The sequence below is a fragment of the Peromyscus californicus genome, unplaced genomic scaffold (genome assembly GCF_007827085.1).
Source record: "Peromyscus californicus insignis strain IS unplaced genomic scaffold, ASM782708v3 Scaffold_4__1_contigs__length_199733344, whole genome shotgun sequence".
Taxonomy (NCBI): Eukaryota; Metazoa; Chordata; class Mammalia; order Rodentia; family Cricetidae; genus Peromyscus; species Peromyscus californicus.
Window position 1 is genome coordinate 49767705 of NW_026294562.1, and position 20776 is coordinate 49788480.

A 20776-nucleotide genomic window follows, 5' to 3' on the forward strand; every position below is an offset into this window, starting at 1 on the left:
TCCTAGGGTGAGCTAGCCAAGGGGGTGCTGGAGAGCTCACCCTGGTGGTGAAGAAGAGGGAGAGCTGTGGGGCTGACTAACCCGGCAATCACACAGACCCAGAACCAGGGTTATGATTGGCCCATCCCATCCTCCACCCTATCTGTGCTCTGCTGGAGCAGGTGAAAGGGCTGGTCCTGAAAACCCAAAGTTACAAGATCTCCATGACACAGGACAACAACAGGATATCCAAGAGGAGTCCCAGTGAGGGCCCAATATTGATGATGTAGCAAAAACCAGAGACCTCAAACCAGATCAATGACTCATTGCAATGAACATTTGCAAGTAATAATATTTAGACTAAAGGACTGTGTGACTCACTGTGTCATACTATAGCTTCCACAATGAGATTTTTTTCTTTTTTTGCTCTCCCTTCTTTTCTTTTAAATTGTATCTTGTTTTATCCTTGGGGGCAGGAGGTTGCAAGGGTAGAGGGCAGATGGGAAGGGACAGAAAGATGAGTGGGATGGAGATGCATGATATGAAAACCACAAAGAATCAATAAAAAGTTAAGTTGAAGGAAAGAAAGAAAGAACAAAAGAAAGAAAGAAAGAAAGGAAGAAAGAAAGAAAGAAAGAAAGAAAGAAAGAAAGAAAGAAAGAAAGAAAGAAAGAAAGAAAAGAAAGGGAGAAAGAAAGAAGAAAGAAAGGAAACAACTATCATAGAACTTAATAAAAATCTGCACATAAACATGTACAGAGTTTAGACAGAGTCACCCTGTACCGAGGAGACAGCACCTCTCCCACGGTGTCTAGCTTACCTTTTCATTTGTTGCTGCTTCTTCTTCTTCTTCTTCTTCTTCTTCTTCTTCTTCTTCTTCTTCTTCTTCTTCTTCTTCTTCTTCTTCTGTGCAGAAGCTTTTTAGACCCACAGTAGTTGCCCTGCTTTTCTTGTCCCTGTGCCCATGTATCTACCACAGGTAACTGAAGGAGGGAAAGATTTGCTTTGAATGGTGGTTTCAGCACATCCTGTGGAGAAGGCAGAACAGACAGCGCATGAAGCACAGGTCACATGACAGTGGCTGACCAGCTTTGGAGCACAAGGCTAGACGGAGAGAGATAAGTGCCAGATATAACCTGTGAAGAACTGTCCCACAGTGGCCAGCATATGCCAGTGAAGTGCCCTGTCCCTAAGATTTCACAACCTTCCAAACAGCTCCAGCAGCTCAGGAGCAAGTGTTCAAACATGAACATGTGTGGGCATTTTAGGTTCAAACCCTACTGGCACACTTTTGTTTTTTAGACCTACACTTTACTGGTACATCCAAGAAATCATTGTCAAGGAGCTGAAGTTGTTCTTAAAGATTTTCTTCTTGGAAACTTTTAGTGTCAGATTGTAAGCATCTATGTGTGGTACTGTATTCCCCCAAATATTGTGCATGCTAATAAACTTATCTGGGGTCAGAGACAGAACAGCCACAATATTAAACATAAAGAATAGGCAGTGGTAGTACAGGCCTTTAATCCTAGCATTCCAGAGGCAGAAATCCATGTGTTCAAGGATACAGCCAGGCATGGTGACTCATCACGCCTTTAATCCCAGAAAGCAAGCCTTTAATCCCAGGGAGTGGTGGTAGAAAGCAGAAAGGTATATAAGGCGTGAGGACCAGAAACTAGAAGCATTTGGCTGGTTAGGCATTTGGTTGGTTAAGCTTTTAGGCTTCTAGCAACAGTTCAGCTGAGATTCATTCTGGATGAGGACTCAGAGGCTTCCAGTCTGAGGAAACAGGACCAGCTGAGGAACTAGCAAGGTGAGGTGGCTGTGGCTTGTTCTGGTTCTCTGATCTTCCAGTTCACCCCAATACCTGGCTCAGGTTTGATTTTATTAATAAGAACTTTTAAGATTCATGCTACATCTATGTTTACTTACCAGGGTCATGGTCACTTAATATGGCCATGAAGAATTAAAACTGGCCACAGCACAGCTGAGCCTGTGACCATTTTATTGAGAGCAATCAGACTTTTTATATCTTTATTAGAGACAGACTATAGTGGCAATTGCCAGAATAAGTCAGTTATAGCTGCCAGAATACAATGAAGTTTCCAAGCCATACAGGGTACACAAAATTAATGTCTAAGAACAATTGTCCTGTCAAGCCTTCATGCTTCCTTGACTACTGACAGAACATACAGAGAAATGCAAAACAGCTTGAACACTTCACTGCCTGAGGAAGTGCATCAATCTCTCGGGAACTGGAAGATCAAATGTAGGAGAAAACTATGCATCAGAAGTAAAAGTTCTATATAAGCAAGAAGGTGTATCCATACCCAGTCTATTATCAATCTATGTTACTAACTGGCTGTTCCATTTTGGAAAACACTGACTGCTGTGGGATAATGCTTTTGTGCACTGGTTTAATAAAATGTTGATTGGCCAGTAGCCAGGCAGGAAGTATAGGTGGGGTAAGCAGATGAGGAGAATTCTGGGAAGAGGAAGGCTGAGTCAGGAGTCACCAGCCAGACACAGAGGAAGCAAGATATGAAGGCAGAACTGAGAAAAGGTACCAAGCCAAGTGGCTAAACATAGATAAGAATTATGGGTTAATTTAAGTGTAAGAGCTAGTCAGTAATAAGCTTGAGCTAATGGCTGAGCAGTTATAATTAACATAAACTTTTGAGTGATTATTTCATAAGCAGCCACTACAGGGGCTTGGCAGGACTGGAGAAACTTTAGGCTACATCTGGCCTCATGTTTTTCCTTTGGAAATTGAGAGTTTATGACTAGACCCATGCATGTGTCCTCTCCAATTTAAATAACTCTAAGGGCAGCCAGAGGTTATAATCCTGGGATCATCATTAGACCATGGAAAGGGAGCATGAGTCCAGAGGGACATGGCAATGTGGGTCCTCAAACCTGTAGAGGCTACTTCATGACAACCAGGCACCAGAGAGCAAATGTCATGAGTGAGTTCTCACTGTAATTGGCTTTCCTCTTTCACATCTGCTCTCCATGACATATTTAAGAAGATCCCCAGTACTGGCTGTCTCTCCTGCTATACATTGACAGTGGTTCTGTGCCCCCAAAACACATATCTAAGAAACAGTAGGCCCACTGAAAAGTAAGCTTGATGAAGAAATAGGGGATTTCAGCCTTTGACATTAACTATGGCTCCTTGAATCTCAGTAACTGGCTGGTGCTCCCCATAATACCCACGGGGACAGCATTTACTGAAAAACATCTTGTTCTTTCCTCTTCTGCTGTGGAATAATTCTTTTGTACACTATGAAGATGTTTTGCTCTTGTTAGTTTAATGAAGAGCCAGTTGGCCAACAGTTAGGCAGAAAGAGGTTAGGTGGAGGAGCAGACTGAGAGAACACTGGGGAAAAGGAGAGTGGGGTCACCAGCCAGATGATGAGGAAGCAGGAGATGAACATACCATCATGAAAAATGCACTACCACATGGTAGAGCATAGATAAGAAATATGGGTTAATTTAAGTTGTAAGAGCTAGTTAGTAACAAGCCTAAGCTATCAGCCAAGCATTTATAATTAATAATAAGTCTCTGTGTGGTTATTTGGGAGCAGGATGGTGGGACAGAAAACCCCACCTACACTTTCCCTCAATTCCTCATCTTCCATTTAGGACTCTTCCTTGGGTTCTTTTTCTCTTGACTCAAATTCTCTGAACTATAAAAAGAATGCTCAGAAATATAGAGGCATTACCATGAGGTAAGTGATAATGTTAAATTCTAGTTATGTGTTATCTTAAGGTATGACCTTGAACTTTGTTACCCTCTTGTTTTTTCACCCATAAAATGGCAACAATAGGACCATGTAGATTTGAGTAAGAAAATGTATATGAAACATGACTTAATGTAAAAGTCAGCAATTCAGAGTTTAATCAAAAACAGTAGTTTACTGAGTTTCAGGGGAATTTCCTAAGACCAAAACATGTTTGTCTGTGTTTTCCAATTTCCCCCACCCAAAGGACACTTTTAATGTTTGCTCTTGGGGATTTTGCTTTGGAAGTCATAGTAATTTCATTCCCATTTAAATAAAGAGCGATGATTCATGACTAATGAGGAGCAAGAGACAAAAATGAGTGGTGATTATGTGGCAGAGTGCTCATGCACAAGTCAATTAGACCTGATGGAATATTCCAAACAGTTTCTGTTGTTTTTGAGCCCCATAGTCTAAAACTCAAGCCCAGGTAACACAGGCATAGGAGATGCCCACAGCAGGCAGAACTGGCTTGGTAGTCCCTTTGAAACTTCTCATTGAACAGCAGCCCAGTTTTGCCTCAGTTTACCTGACCATGTTTTCATTAGAATAAGATTGTGAAGGGTCTTGATTAACTCGATCCACATAATGAAATCTCCAACCAGTATTTACATCAGTGTTTACACCAATCAGTTCTTGCTTCACTCATCTGGGAAATGCCAAATTCCTGCAAAACCCTCTTCAAAGAGAGTGAGTATATTTAGATATATTTTCCTTTTTCTCCAGTGTTTCTAAATTGTTACATGAAAAACTTCAAGATAATTATGTTGTAAAAAAAGAAAACCACCCTCAACTTGTCAGTCTTTTTCTCCTCTGGACTAAAATGAATACCACAAGATTGGCTGCCTGTCACCAGAATGCATAAAATAGTACTGAAATTAAGTGAGCTGCTAGGTCAGGAGTTTGGCCTGATATCGGTGAATTGGTTGATATCTGTGAAAGTGTACAATTAAAAGATGCCTTTATTTGATCTCATATACAGTGTGTACTGATAAATTGTGTTAGCATCACTCTAAGAGTAATTATCATTACATTACATCATGTACTAAATTGTTACCACATCACAGGTATGTACTAAAATGTCACACTGTATCCCACAAGTATGTACAACTATATGTCCATTAAAAATGAAAAATTCAAAAAAAAAACAGTAAACAGAAAGATTCCCCAACGTTCTTAATAGTTAAATAAAAATTAAACCAAAATATGATAGTCTTAGCAGCACATCCAAAGCTAGGTTTATTGGTGTATTTTCTTATCTCTGTTGGAAGTTTATTCCAAAACACTTGGTACACTTTCCTATACTGATATCTAGGCATGAGTCTCACAAAATGCTGTCTTTGTTAAAATATTGCAGACTCTGAAAACTTGTTTCAAGTTTTCCTTTCACTCGTTTAAACAGAGCATTCTTTTCAATGGTGAAAGATGAACTTATTAATGTGTTTAACATGATTACTAAATCATGCTAGCATTATTGTGTATGACACTTATCACGTAGTAGTGAAACATCCAAGTTACTCATTGCATTTAATATTTGGTATTGTAAATTATTCATGTGGTGTGTGAATGTGTATGTGTGTGTGTGTGTATGTGTGTGTGTGTGTGTGTGTTTAAGAGAGAGGGATGGGGAAGAGAAGGATTATATAAGAATTGTTTCTTCCTGTAAAGTAAAACATTTTGAGCACTTGTCAGGGGGTTATTTTTATATCACAGGTATTACTATATTGTCTTTTTCAAAATTAATTTGTAATTTCCTTTTCCAAATTTACTGTATTTCTTGAGATAAGGTCTCACTATGTATCCCTGCTTTGCCTGGAACTCACTAAATAGACCAGGATGGCTTCAAAGTCATAAAGATCCACCAGCCTCTACCTTCCAAGCACTGGAATTATACAGGTGTGCCAATATTCCCGGCTCCATTTTAGTTTTTAAGAAAAACTATTTATTTACTTATATAATAAGTTTTTCATATATTTAACAATGTTCTTTGATCATATCCATTACCTCCTTTCAATTCCCCTAGAGAATCTCTGCATTACTCTCCCAAACTTCATGTCCTCCTTTATTTTTTGGCTATTAACAACCCCTGAGTCCAATTAGTGCTGCACTATGCACGTGGGTGTGTGGCCATCCACTAGTGGCCAGTTCCCTTAGGAGAGTGACTCTCCCTCCCTTGGGTACTGTAAGCTGCTAGGAGATTTAAATACCAAGAGATTTAAATCATATTTCCTCTAAGACTGTTTTATTTCTATGGATCTGAAATGTATTTTCTACTTGAATGTCATATAAATGTATATATCTATTTCATCCTTCAATAAGTTCAATATGTGAGAACTAGTAAGTTCTTACATAGAATTTGTGGAAGAGTTTTTCTTTTCCCTATTAATTTAAAATACTAACATTAGCACATAGAAAAATGGACCAATATTTACATTTATTTACAAGGTATTTGTTCTTTGGGTTCATGTCTGCTATTCTAAGAATGATGAGTTATCAGTGTCTGCAGTATGTATTGGAATCTGAAAATACAAATACTTTATTCATCTTTATAAAACATTTTGTCTGTTGTCACTGACTGTAACTTTCATCTCAAGGGAGGGCATGGAGTATAGACAATAGGCTTTAACAATAATGCTACTGGCCGGGCGGTGGTGGCGCACACGCCTTTAATCCCAGCACTCGGGAGGCAGAGCCAGGCGGATCTCTGTGAGTTCAAGGCCAGCCTGGACTACCAAGTGAGTTCCAGGAAAGGTGCAAAGCTACACAGAGAAACCCTGTCTCGAAAAACCAAAAAAAAAAATAATGCTACTGTTAGTGAATCCTAACTCACGAATTGCATAAAACAATAATACCTCTATGATTTCAGAAATGAAATATTTACTTTTATCCTTTCTCTCCATAAAGGTCAATCCCATTATGATGTGATCTTTTTCACCCAAAGCCAAGCAAACCAATCAAAAGATAATCAAGAGGGCACATATCTTCATGACCCAAAGGAATTTCACTTTCATGGGTCAGGGTCTCAATAGGACTCTACCTAGAGCAAGTATGCCTCACTGTCCATAGGACTGACAAGAGAGATCTCAATTTCTCAAAAAAGAAAAAAATCAACCCCAGCATTTCTATCACAGCACAGCTGTCACTCATGATTGATCGTCAACTCTCAACAATGACAACCATTATCTACTGAATGGTATCTACTGGTGTGTGCTGTGCACTGGCCTCCATTTTCTGCCGTAACTGTCTCTGCAAACATGAAATTTAAGGATTTTTATTGTTATCGTTTTTTTGTTGATCAAGCCAAAATAAGTATATTTTAGCTACTTAGGACAGCTTAATAGAGGGTTTGGATATTAGGAACACTCTAAACTCTAACTCCTTACTACAACTCATGACATTTTTCAAGAAACAACATACACTAACATTGAGATAATCTTGGGAACACAAAATAGTGAAGTATAATTGCCTCCTTTGGAGCACTTAATATGAAGGCTGCTGAGGAAAACTTTGTGTACACGGTCTCAATCCACCAAAACATAGAATCATAAGTTATAGTACTTTGCAGTTTGGAGATTTAAACATACTTATAGGACTTTTAGAAATTATCATAAATATGCTAAATTGCTTCATTTTCTTTGTTATCAGGGTAGATTTTTCTTTTCTTTTCTGTTTTATTTGAGACAAAGTTTCATTATATAGTGTTGGCTGGCCTGGAGCTAGTCTAGAACTCACAGAGATTTGCCTGCTTTTGCCTCCCCAGTGCTGGGACTGAAGACATGAACTACTACGTACGGTTCTATTTCTTTCTTATTTTTTTTAATTCTTGAAAATTTCACACAATGTGCTTTGATGATATTCTCCCACCTCCCCCAACTCCTCTCACAGTCTTCTTGACAATTTGAGAATTTTGAGAACTGGGGTCTTTCCACGGGACAATGAAGCATTTCTTCTTTTTCAGGGATTATAGGAGAAAAAAACAGATGGTATGGAAATAGTAATGCTATGGTTTCACCTTGGTCAATTATGTACTTCCTTGTCTCTTTTCTGATCTTAGGAACACTGAGGAAATGATTACAAGGGAAAACAGCACCAAGATCACCCAGTTCATCCTCCTGGGATTCTCAGATTTCCCCAGTATCATAACATTGCTCTTTGTCACATTCCTGCTCATCTACATTACAACTCTGACCTGGAACCTGTCCCTCATTATTTTAATAAGGATGGATTCCCACCTCCACACTCCCATGTATTTCTTCCTCTGTAACCTGTCCATCATAGACCTTTGCTATGTTACCTGCACAGTCCCAAAAATGCTCTCAAACTTTTTCCAGGAAAAACAAACTATCAGTTTTATGGGTTGTATTATTCAGAATTTCATCTTTTCCACCATCGGGCTGAGTGAATCTTGTCTCATGACAGCCATGGCCTATGACAGGTATGCTGCCATTTGTAACTCACTGCTCTATTCATCGGTCATGTCACCCACTCTTTGTGTTCTGATGGTGCTGGCATCCTATACATCTGGACTCACTGCTTCTTTACTTCAGTTGTTTGCTTTACTTCATCTCCACTTCTGCGGGCCTAATGTCATCAGACACTTCTTTTGTGACATGCCACAGCTGTTAGTTCTGTCATGTACAGACACTTTCTTTCTACAAGTCCTGACTGCCATATTAACAATGATCTTTGGGTTTGTAAATGTGCTAGCTATCATGGTATCCTATGGCTATATCGTCTTGTCCATCATGAGGATCACTTCAGCTAAAGGCAGGCTCAAGGCATTCAATACCTGTGCTTCTCACCTGGCAGCTGTTTCCCTATTCTACACCTCCAGTATCTTTGTCTATTTGAGTTCAAGTTCTGGTGGCTCCTCCAGCTTTGACAGATTTGCATCGGTCTTCTATACTGTGGTAATTCCCATGTTGAACCCTTTGATATACAGTTTGAGGAACAAGGAAATCAAAGAGTCCATGAAGAGGTTGCAGAAAAAGACAGTCTGTAGTTAAGGTCACAGAAACTGGTATTTTCAACATATGTGTCCTGTCATAGTCATTGTTGACCACAATAATATGCATTGTCTAGAACACTACAAAATTCATGGGATTTTGGAAGAAGAAGTCTTATTTTGAAACAGACAATATTTCTGTATGAATGAAATGATTTGATGCCATGGAAACACATCTTTAAGACCCATAGGGTCATGGCTTCCACATTGCACAATGACCATCACTCATTGTCCTATATTCAGGCATTTGAGATACATCAAGTTCACAAACTTTTTGTAGAAGATTGAAGATTGCTAAGTCATAGAACCATGCCCATAGAGAAGATCCCCACCCCAGGGTCCCAAACCCTGTGTCACTAGTATAATGACATCATGTTCTAAAGACCAGATCAGACCAGCGGCTATTCTGTGTTTCTGAACAGGTGAGGATGAACAGGTGAAGACTTCCTGTTTGGAAGACATAGAATTGTACAGCGGCTTGATTGCACCTTTCAAATAAATGAGTAAATAAATAAATATGAAACTGATGGTTTCTTTCTAAGGAAATTGCTGCTAAGAATTACTAAGTCTGGAGTCATATACTTGTATCCATCAACCACAGCCTCAGAGAAAAGCAAATGGTTTTAATCACTAAGACTGATGGCAAGAAAGTACCATTTACTTAGTTTTCTGATGGCTTGTCTCTGGCATCTAGAAAAGTCACAGCCAATAACCGTATCTGAGCAACCCGAGGGAACCTGACATTTCTACTGTCCTACATGAAAGCCAGACAGTTTGCCCTGGGTTGGCATAGCCAATTGGATCAAACACTCAGATTTATTTTTGATATTTCCAGCATCTGATCAAGCTTGCTCTAAGAAGACTCATGTGTGAGATTAGCTGCACCTGAAACACTAGCACATCCCTGTGTATGTCCAGCATTCCCCATCCTAATGTTCTGTGGTTCTGAGGCTGATGCAATGGTTTTAGTAGAATAACAAAAACTAGACTGATGAGCTGACTCAGTGGATAAAGGTACTTGTCCCCAAATGTGACAACTTAAGTTCTACCCCAGGGCCCTACAAAGTGAAAGAAGAGAACAAACACTAAATACTGGCATGTGACATCCAGTCACATGTTGTGACACTCGAGAAGCATGAATGAGCCTGCACACATGATTTTTAATTACAGAAATTTGGACAAATGTAGTGCTCACCTCTTCTGTGATCACTCACACAAAGGAGTAATCATTTGTGCTTTACTGATCTGTCTTCATACAGCTGATTTGGATCCCCCTGATGTAAAACTGAGCAGGGGGAGCCCTCCTGCTTGCACATTGATGCTCTCTACACCCTTGTTCATGATCTGTGCACAACCTCCCTGAGCTCCTGCGGTCCCATCTTTGCAGACATGAACCAACTGTTTATATCAGAGCTTCACCTCTTCTGTCCCCCTTCCAAAGCTGGCAAGGCTCGTATGCAGCATGGCTGCCTTGCTGACTCCTCTTCCCACAAGCACAGGAATAGCCACAGCAGTCACTCACAATCATGGCTTGGAACCTTTACAAGCTGGCTGTGGAAGCATCTCTCTTCAGAGCTGCCAGGCCAGATGGCTGGCTGGCATTGTCTAACTGGAAGACAGGCAGACCACAGACTTTTATGGACCACATTCTAGAAGCAAAAATGCAGCCAAGTTCTGAAATAAAACTATGAGGTTGGACTTTGCTTCAGTGCCTGCACACAGAGGAAAATCAGCTTGCATAAAGTATGGTTTGGTATTATATGGCAGAGTCGAGTTTGTTCTAATAAACTTCTGTCTTACAAATAAGCAATCTGGATGCTTTTTACTTTATGAAATCTTTAAGAAGAAAACTTGATCCACATGACGCAGAAAAAAAGAAAGCCATACACTGACTCCCAATTCATTTCTGATAACTGAGCTGAGGAAGTGGCTTGCAGGGCACATCTGACCCCTGACCTTGACCCTCAGCCTGCAGTGCAATCATCAGTGAGACTCCCTCTGGGCTGAGCTGCTGCTGGGAGAGTGTTGTGAGCCTAACCAAGAAGATGTGGCTCCTGAGAAGCCCTGCACCGCTGGCCTGCTCTCCTGTCACCTCATGTATCCTGTGACAAATGCCACTGACAGCTGGATGTAGCTGAAGTTTTCCTGTGTCCTGGCCTGCCAACAGTTGGGACAAATCTCTCCCACTAGCATCCCCCAAATAAACACACAGAAACTTATATTACTTATAAACTGTATGGCCATGGCAGGTTTCTTGCTATCTCTTCTTATATCTTAAATTAGCCCATTTCTATTAATCTATACCTTGCCACGTGGCTCATGGCTTACCGGTACTTTACATCCTGCTCCTCATGGTGGCAGCTGGCCTCGTCTCCCCGCCTCAGCCTTCCACATGCCAGAATTCTCCTCTCTCCTTGTCCCGCCTACACTATCCTTCCTGCCTGGCTACTGGCCAATCAGCGTTTTATTTATCAATCAATCATAGCAACATATATTTACAGCATACAGGACATTCTACAGCAACTGGACGTGTTGTTTTTGAGCCTGCCTGCCACCTATTTCCTTTCTAGTTCCTGTACAAGACAAAGTCAGTGTTTTTTCTGCATTTAACAGTTTTGGTGTTGGTGGATTTACATCTTGGGAGGCTCAGGAACTGTTCTGTATCACAGATGTCATCTTTGGTGGTTTTCCAATGGAAGGACATGCATGAGATTTCTACTTCAGCCAGCTAAGTGCTTTTATCCTTGTTTTGCAAGCATGCTGTGGCTTGACACCAGGCTTTCCAAGTGCTAGACATGAGCTCTTACTCTGATTCACTCTACAGGTTGGCCTTCTTAATGCTAACCTGTTTTACTTTGATTTCATTAACTTATTTTACTTAACTCCACTTTAAATTTGCAGGTCATAATTGTGTCTATTTATGGGAGCCAACATAATTTTTGATTTATGTATGTATTCAGTGTGAAACGATAATATCTTAGTTAATGTTTTATTGCGTTGAAGAGAAATGATAACCAAGACAACTCTTATAAAAGAAAGCATTTAATTAGGGGCTTACTTGCAGTTTTAGAGTGTTAGTCCATGATCATCATGGCAGGGAGCAGACAAGCATGGTGTTAGAACAATAGCTGAGACTGTAACACCTGATCTGTAAGTGGGAAGGATGAGGGAAGGAGAGGAGGAGAAGAGGGAGAGAGAGAGAGAGAGCCAGTCATGGGCTTTTAAAACCTCAAAACCCATCCCTAGAGACACACTTCCTCCAATGGGCCACATCTCCGAATCCTTCCCAAATTATCCCACTAACTGGGGACCAGCATCCAAATATATAAGCTTATGGGGAGTATTCCTTTCAAACTACTATGGATGATGTTAAGGTAATGAACATAGCCATCACCCATTTTTTCCTTTGACATTCTGTGTGTGCTGCATGGTCCAAAAGGGGCCATGTTTTAACAACTGGATTCCCAAAATGAGACATTTGGAAGGTGGTGAAATCTTTGATAGGTTGGAATCTAATCAGTGATTACCAGCGGTATACCATGCAAGGGCTAGTGGACACCGTCTGTCCTTCTCTCTCTACTTCTTGGCTCAGGATGTGGGCTCCCAACCATTGCCACCCAATGGCCCCATGCCAGCCCTGAAGCAATGGGACTGTGCCTTGTAACTTTCCTGTCTTTGTCAGCTGATTGCCTCAAGCATCTTGTAGTAATAGATAACTGACTAAAAAGCATGCTTGCTGAAAGGTAAGTTTAACTCTGCCCTTCTCTCATCTCCAAAGGTAATTTTCCTCAGTCAGAGATTTTGGTAAGATTAAGAGTCGGGAGAGATGGAGTCTCATGTCCATAATCTTTCTGTGATGTTGTCTGTCTCTTTGGGTTTCTAAATGAAGGAGAAAAATGATTTTACAGTATACTCTTGGTCACCTTGTTTTCAGTTACTAATCACTGGGCTCGGTGTTTGGTGTCAGAATAGTGCCTAACTCCCCCAAAGCACTTAATATTTGCTGAATTGAATCATTAACCACGGTATTTTAATATAAACTTTAGTAACTTGACTCATACAGTCAAAACTACCATGTTACTTATACTCAACAAATTTCCTCTCATACTCTAAGAAAACATTAAATTGATAATTCCCATGGAAGAAAATCTTTTGATAGCTCTAAGGTAAATGTGATTATTGCTAACTATTTAGTGATGGAGCATATTTTACCAAAGCAACATATTTTACTGCTAAGTATATATGGAAATGCCATAATGGAACACATTACTCTGCATGCTAAATTTAAAGAGCTTATAAACTAGAGTTGTCTTTGAGGTACCTCCCCGCAAGTTATTGAGCAGGAGGGCCCTAAAGCAGCCACAAAAACACAAGCTATCGCCTTTGTCCCTAGTAGTCCACCACAGCAAAATGGCAAGACTACTGCTAAATATATCTGTAAGTGCCTGTGCTTACTTACCAGGGCCAAGGTCACCTGATATGGCCATGAGGAATTAAATCAGGCCAGTTGGAGGGGCCTTCACACAACTGAGGCTATGACCATTTTATTGAGAGCAGTCAGACTTTTTATGCCTTTATCAGAAGCAGAATATAACGGCAATTGCCAGGATCACAACGATTGTAGTTGCCAGGATAAAGTGAAGTTTGCAAGCCGTACAGGGTACACAAGATTAATATCTAAGACCAATTGTCCTGTCAAGTTCCCATGCCTCCTTGACTATTGACAGAACATACAGAGAAACACAAAGCGGCCTGAACGCTTCACTGCCTGAGGGAGTACATCAGCCTATCAGGAACTGGAAGGCACATTGTGCCCTAGGAGCTGTGGACTCTAACCTGAAAAACTTATGAGGCATGCCTCTCAAGGAAGCTAAGTCAGGCCAACTCCATGGTTCCCTGCATATTCCACCCATTTCTGTTTCTACCTCAACATCATGCCTTCTCCTCCAAAATGAACTGAATTCCCTTAAACTGTAAGACAAAATAAATCCTTACCCTAGCATATTATTTCTGACAAGTATTCTATCACTGCTACAAGAAAAGTAACAACACAGGTAGGTAAGAAGAACCAAAAAAAGTGTGATTGATTCCCAATACATCACCCCAAAAATTAAGGTAGTGGAACTTGCACAGAGTGGGCAGGGCTGAAAACTGACCTTTCCACTGAAAATGTAACACATAAAAATGTAACAGCTAGATTTCTAGACAAGCCCTTCCACTCCTTTTGTGTTCACACAGCCTTTCTGAATGCCTATCATCACTCTGACCAAAGATTAAGCTCTGTAGTCAAGGGAATTGGACCAGGCTCCACGGGCCCAGGACCATGAGCTATATATACACATAGGAGGGAAAACTAAAACAGAAGGGTAAGATCATATCTACATGGTGAGGTGTTGGAGCCCACCCTTCACCATACACCTATTCTACTCTATCTCATTAGCTCTTGGAGCACTTCTTGCTGGGTTGGTGTTTCCTAAAAGACGGGAAGCTCCTGTACAGTGCCAAGGCTCTCCAAGACAAAATAACTTGTCATGCCTATAGCAGGATTCCACAGATCAACCACAAATCCCTGAAGGATCAATAGCAGAAGCCCAGCCAATCACAGTCATGACCACAAATGTCAAGCTTCACACTTTTATCTTTAAAAGATAGACTTTACTTTAAAAAAAAATCTATCCAGGCATTGGTGGTGCCTGCCTTTAATCACAGCACTCAGAAGGCAGTCAGGTGGATCTCTGTGAGTTTGAGGCCAGCCTAGTCTACAAAGCAAGTTCCAGGACAGTCAAGGCTACACAGAGAAATGTTGTCTAGAAAAACAAACAAACAAACAAGCAAGCAAAGACAAGTCTAGCTCCATTATTGGTGAAATTATTAAGGCCACTCCACATAGTTAAAAAGGAGATTTATTTAATGGTATAACTTACAAATGAAGGGATAGGTAGGTGGCGGGTTCTGGGAAAGACACAGCGCAGTCCGGCCGTGTTCTCTGGAGAACTCTCCTCGGTCTACCTCTAGCGTCCAGGGTCCAAGCAGGAAGAGAGCGTGGCACATCCTGATCTCGGGTCTTCAGGGCCCTCCCTTGGCCCCACCTTGTAGGCATGATAGTTACTGAAGCCTCAATGGGGGTTGGAACTTACAGACCAAAGCTGAAATGACTACCCACTACATCCATATCAAGATTGAGGTACAGGGTCTTCTTGTGAGTCTTCCTGCCCTCCCCATTGATGCCTCCTCTCCAATGCACCAAATCTAGCCAGATCCCACATCCTGTGTCTCAACCTACTATGCCCTTCCTTGCCTGTACCACAATTAATTTCTAGTCTTCTTCCAGGACCTTCCCTACCTATGCCCCAACCAATAGGCCCTGATCATACCACATCCAGTCTTTCCTGTGTTTTTATAAATTTTTCACATTCCTTGTTTATCTGATCTAGATCCTCTATTTTATCTTTAAGACCTGATAGCCTGTCTTCAACTTGATTCATCCTACATATAAGGCTTTCCTTTGAGTTTTCTAATTGGGCTATTTTGGGTTTTTCAATTCCATCTACATTTCAGCTTGAGTCCTTCTTCAGTGTTTCCATCTCCAAAATAAATTCCATTCTCTAGTCTTGTGTTGTCTCTGTCATTTCCATTATCCTTGTGTTTGTTTAGTTGGGCATGTATTATCCTTAAGCTTTCTCCTTAATTTCACTGAGCTATTTCTTCGTGTCTTCTTTAAACTCCTTTGAAGTGTGAACCTAATTAGTCTTAGCAATAAAAACCAGGAGTCAAATATCAGGGTAATAACTTGAAAGATCAGAGAAGCAAAGGAGCAGCTGCTAGTGACTTCTTACCTCTCCGGATCCTCAGACCAAACGGGGGCCGAGATCCTGTCTCCACCTGCCTTATATTCCTGTCTCTAGCTCTGGATTGTGCTGGGAGTAAAGGCCTGAGCCTCCCAAATGCTGAGATCAAAGACTCGAGCCTCCTAAGTGTTTGGATTAAAGGTGTGCACCACCACTGCTGGGCTCTATGGTTAACGAGTGGCTAGCTCTGCCCTCTGATCTCCAGGCAAGCTTTATTTGTCAGAGCACAAAATACCACATGAAACTCCTGGAATTCTTTGATGAAGTTTATGATGATTCTTTTAAATTCTATGTCCTGGAGTTCATCTAGATAATTCTCATCGGCAAGCATTTCTAGAGGACTGGTAGGTTTGGGAGAGAATATACTGGCTTAATCTTTCATGTTGCTGTTATTTCTGCAATGAGATCTGAGCATGTGGACTTCCTTTGTTAGTTCTGAGTTCATTATGGATAAAGCAGGTTGGAGAAGAAAATAGGATGTGGGGGCAGATTGGGCCTAGGAGTTAAAAACGGCTTGGGTGAAATGAAGTAAGGTGGGTAGAGAGGACTGAGCTGGTGTACAGGACATACTTCCTGTTCCAAGCCTGAAGGGTGGAGTTAGATCTGTCTGGTTAGAAAGGTTGGATATGACATGGCAGAGTCCTGTGGTCTGGGCTGTGGAGGCTCCTGGCCTAAGCCTGACTCTAGCAGTGAAGAGAGGGAAGGCCAGACTAGGCTAGTATACCGGCGGTGGGACCCTAGCTCAATCTGATGAGTTGCAGAAAAGGTGTGAACAGGAGGTCAGGGGGTACTTACTAGACTAGACCCTAGAAGGGATTGGGAAGCCTGGGTACCTAGTGGGGTGGTAGGGGCGGCCCAGAATGGACCTGTGAATGGTTGCAGGTATGGCAGATTCTGGCAGAAGCCTAGAGGTTGGCTTTGACATAAGCGGGGTGCAGAACCTAAACAATAGTTTAAAATACTATCTTGTGGGCTAGAGAGATGACTCAGAGGTTAAGAGCACTGACTGCTCTTGAAGTGGTCCTGAGTTCATATCCCCAGCAATCATATGGTGGCTCACAACCATCTGTAATAGGATCTGACGTCTTCCTCTGGCATGCAGGTATACATGCAGAGCACTCATATGCATAAAATATAAATAAAATTTAAAATATTGTCTTGTCACACACAGCTAAGTCAAAGATTTTAAAGGGGTGATTAAAGATAAAATAGGAGCTAGATGCAGAAGTGGTCATCTTATGTATCTGAATAGACTGGTTTTCTCCACAGTCTGAGTGGTCACTCTTACTCCCTCCAAGATGCTCTTCCCAGATACTGCCCGGTGTTTTTCTGAAGGAAAAGTCAGAACCTGAGGACCAATAGACATCAGCTTAAACCTTGTTGGTATCTTAGTACAACGCAAAGACCATTTTTCTTCCTGCACATGTGGATAGGGAAGATGGCAAGGTCAGATAGAGGGAAGAGGAAGAGGTCTGCCTTGGTGTGCTCTTTGAGGACCTTCAATATTATTTGTCTTTTCAAAGTTTCCTAAACACATTACCTAATTCTTTCTCTTTCTCTCTTCATTTCTGTCATTATGCTCCTTCTGTCCTTTCTTTATTCTTTAAACCAGGCAGCTACACAAACCTAAGGGGAAAGAAGAGATCTATTTGTCACTTTTTCTCATTCCCAACTATCTGTGACGTCTTTTTTAATATGTCCCATCCATGTAGTCCCATTTAAAAGTTAAGAAAATTGGTCTAGGATAAGAAAATAGAGAATCTGAGAATCCATTGCAAGGAGTCTGACTCAAAGCTGCACAGAGAAGTAGTGACAGCTTCTATGGAAAACTGGCATAGTATCTAACAAGGTTAGGCATGGCCTCTATATGAGCTCCAGGATTCTTTCAGGATGAAAGGAAGATTTGTTGGTTTCAAAATGTCTCAAAAGATGAACACATTCCCAAGAGGGCATGGAGTCTGAGCAGGGGACTACCTCCTAAAGCTGGTCTCTCTTCTATGACCCAGGAGACACATTATTTACAGTTTGTATGGCTTTAAGTGGTTTCCTTTGGTGGGAGTTGTGCATTCAGTTCTTTTCCTACATGTGACCTAGAAAATTCACAAGCACTTGAGACCCTCTTGCTCCACAGCTGGACCATTGCTGAAGAAGGTGGAGGGAGTCAACCTTGCTAATAATAAACATGTGCTCAACTGGAAGCAGTGAAGAAATGAGATTCACCCAGAGCCTAGAAGTGGAAACATTTATTGGTTACTTCAGAATACCTGTGTGCACCACAAAGTAGAAGGACTTGGATCACAAGAAAGGAAATCTTTCTAAGGTGAGTCCCTTAGCCTCTGTAACAAGGTGTGTCGAGGGGTGCAGATCCAGGTACAATTTTATAGATTTACAAAAAGCTTTGTTTTATCCTCCTTCAATGCAAGGTTTCACTATGTAATTGCTTTTGTGCAGCTTTTACACACAGTAGTCAGATCTGTAGAAGGTTGACCTAAATATGTAGACTGTGAGAGACAATACATTAGCATGTGGAGAATGGGGACCAGATGGGAGGTCTGCAAAGCCTTTCCTCATTCAGTTGATGTTGAGGTCTGCAAACACAGACTCAGAGGTGTGGGTTCATGTTGAGGCACCTAATCTATCTGATTTCTTTCATTAAAAAGCATTAACTTTGTAAAAGCTATTGTTCCCTAATCGATCAAATCTAGTATAATTTGATGAACATTCTAGATTTGAAGTCAGAAAGCATCTCCTGCTTTGGTTGTTTGTTTGTTTGTTTGTTAAGATTGCTTTCCCATGGTAGGGTGGGTACAGTCAGCAGCAATTCAGTGAAAATTTCAAAAGGCTGGAAGAAAGATTTTTAATGTTTTCATAATACACAAATGATAAATACTTGAAAAGATCAATATGTTTAGCCTGCTTTAAAGACTGTAAAATGCAAACATGTACACAAAATGTTTTTTTACATAGTCATGTCATTAGGGTTTTTTTTGCTTCTATCACAAACATTACCTTTTATTCCATGACCAGATTAGGGAGATGGCTCAGCTGTGATGTGCTTGCCATGTAAGCATGAGGACATGAATTAGGATCCTCGGCACCATGTAAAAAGCCAAGTGTTTGACATGTACCTGTAATCTAGTATTGAGGAGGCAGAGATAGGTGGATTCTTCAAGTTCTTTGGCCAGTCAGTCCAGCCAAATTTAAGAAGTCCGGGTTCAGGAAGAGCCCTCTTTCAAAAATTAAGATAGAGAGTAAATGAGATAGACACTCGATGATGATATGTATTCTCTACATGCATATACACACAGGTGTACATGTGCACACACGAGATGCATGACCAACATTGAGGGATATTTATTTTGGAGACAAGATCTCACTATGTTGTATCTGTTGGTCTATAACTTGTGAACTCAAGCAGTCTTCTACCTTATCCTTGTGAGTGGTGTGGCTACTGGCATGCACCACCAGACCGGGCTATGAAGAACTTCTAAACTATGAAAATGCTTGACTGGGATTAGCAAAAAGAAGGGTGGAGAGAGGGAGAAAGAAATGAAAAGAGGAATTAATGTAGTGCTTGGGGTTTTACAATTAGTCCTAATTCCTAATAGGCAAAGTTTTTCATATTTTGTTTCGGACAAGAGTTGGCTTAGTCACATTTTTTTTTCAGTGTCAGCTAAGTAAATACTATGGAGGGCTATCAGTCAAATATCTTAAAGGAAAAGAAGGTATCAGAGATCTTTTTGATGTCATCTTTCAATTCCTTCTCTTTCAATTTTCTGAACAAGCAAAAGTGGAAGTTGACCCCAGTGAGGAAGGAAAATTTCTCACAAAAAAAAAAGTGAGAAAAAGCTGAGGGGTAAGGCCAAGATAAGTTATCTGAAACAAAAAAAATAAATACTAAGCCTTTTTCATTGGTAGGAGGCAACTGAAAACAAGGCTTAGTTAGAAATAGCAATCCCTAGTGGATGAAGAAACAACGTGGCAAGGTAAAGATACCTCTGAGATTAGCAATATCATGGCAGGTTTAACCCAGGTCTCTGTGTGGTTTTTTCAGCCATTTTCTCTCTCAGAGCTCCTTGGGAGCATGCTCAGCAGGCGCCATCATGGAAAGCTGAGAGTTTCAGGTCATCCGTTACTAGAGTCCTTTTGAAAAGTAATGTACTACCTTGTAGTTTCTTCTTCCTCAAAGAGGATAAATTGCCCTCCCTTTCATGGAGAAATGTTTATGAAAAATATATTATGGTTGTCTGTGTGTGTGTGTGTGTGTGTGTGTGTGTGTGTGTGTGTGTGTGTTCTATGTATATGTTTATGTGGATATGTGCATGTGTGTTTGAAAATGTGTGTAGAGGCCAAGAATTAGACATCAGGTATCTTGATGGCTCTCCACTTTGGTTTTTCATCTGTTTGTTTTTTTGTTGTCTTGTTTTGTAGTTTGTTTTTGAGACGGGGTCTCTCACTGAATATTGTCATTAATGGCTAGACTGGATAATCAGCTGCAAAATCTCCCTGTCTGCACTGGCCCGCATCCACCCAGCACTGAGGTTACAGATGTACTCTACCAGCCCCTGGCTTCTACATGGGTGCTGGGACCTGCATCAAGACTCGGGCCCTCATGCTTGGGTAACATGCACTAAGGGAACCATCTTCTCAGACTTAGTTATCCTGTTCCTGACAGCACTTTCAATGACCTTCTCATTGCTCTGTTCACTTGCCCAACAGTGTCTCTGAAATAAGTTCTGTTGATAAGGAGACATTTGGAAAGATAGTCTCAACACCTAGAAGTCTTCCATATTCTCCCTTTCTTTTTTTTTAAGATTTATTTATTTATTATGTATACAGAAGAGGGTGCCAGATCTCATTACAGATAGTTGTGAGCCACCATGTGGGTGCAGGGAATTGAACTCAGGACCTCTGGAAGAGCAGTCGGTACTCTTAACCTCTGAGCCATCTCTCCTGCCCCCACGTTCTCCCTTTCTACCTGCATCCAGCGTGTAATAGCCCACAGGAATGTGTGTCTTCTTCATACTACATGGGGACTCTAGATTATAGTTATGCCTCCACAGGGACATTTTTACATTTTATGTGGTCATAGACTTTTTATAAGAGGCTTTGAATTACCAAGCTCACCAAAAACATTGCTTTCTGCGTGCAGCAGTTCTTAAATA

The 20776-nt window shown here is 40.9% G+C and overlaps 1 protein-coding gene across 1 annotated transcript; it reads left to right on the plus strand.

Moving 5' to 3' along the window:
* Positions 1–7825: 7825 nt before the first annotated feature.
* Positions 7826–8764, plus strand: LOC128094865 (olfactory receptor 5AN1-like). Its single transcript, XM_052713451.1, has one exon. It carries the CDS (start codon positions 7826–7828, stop codon positions 8762–8764), a length of 939 nt encoding a protein of 312 aa, XP_052569411.1.
* Positions 8765–20776: the final 12012 nt, after the last annotated feature.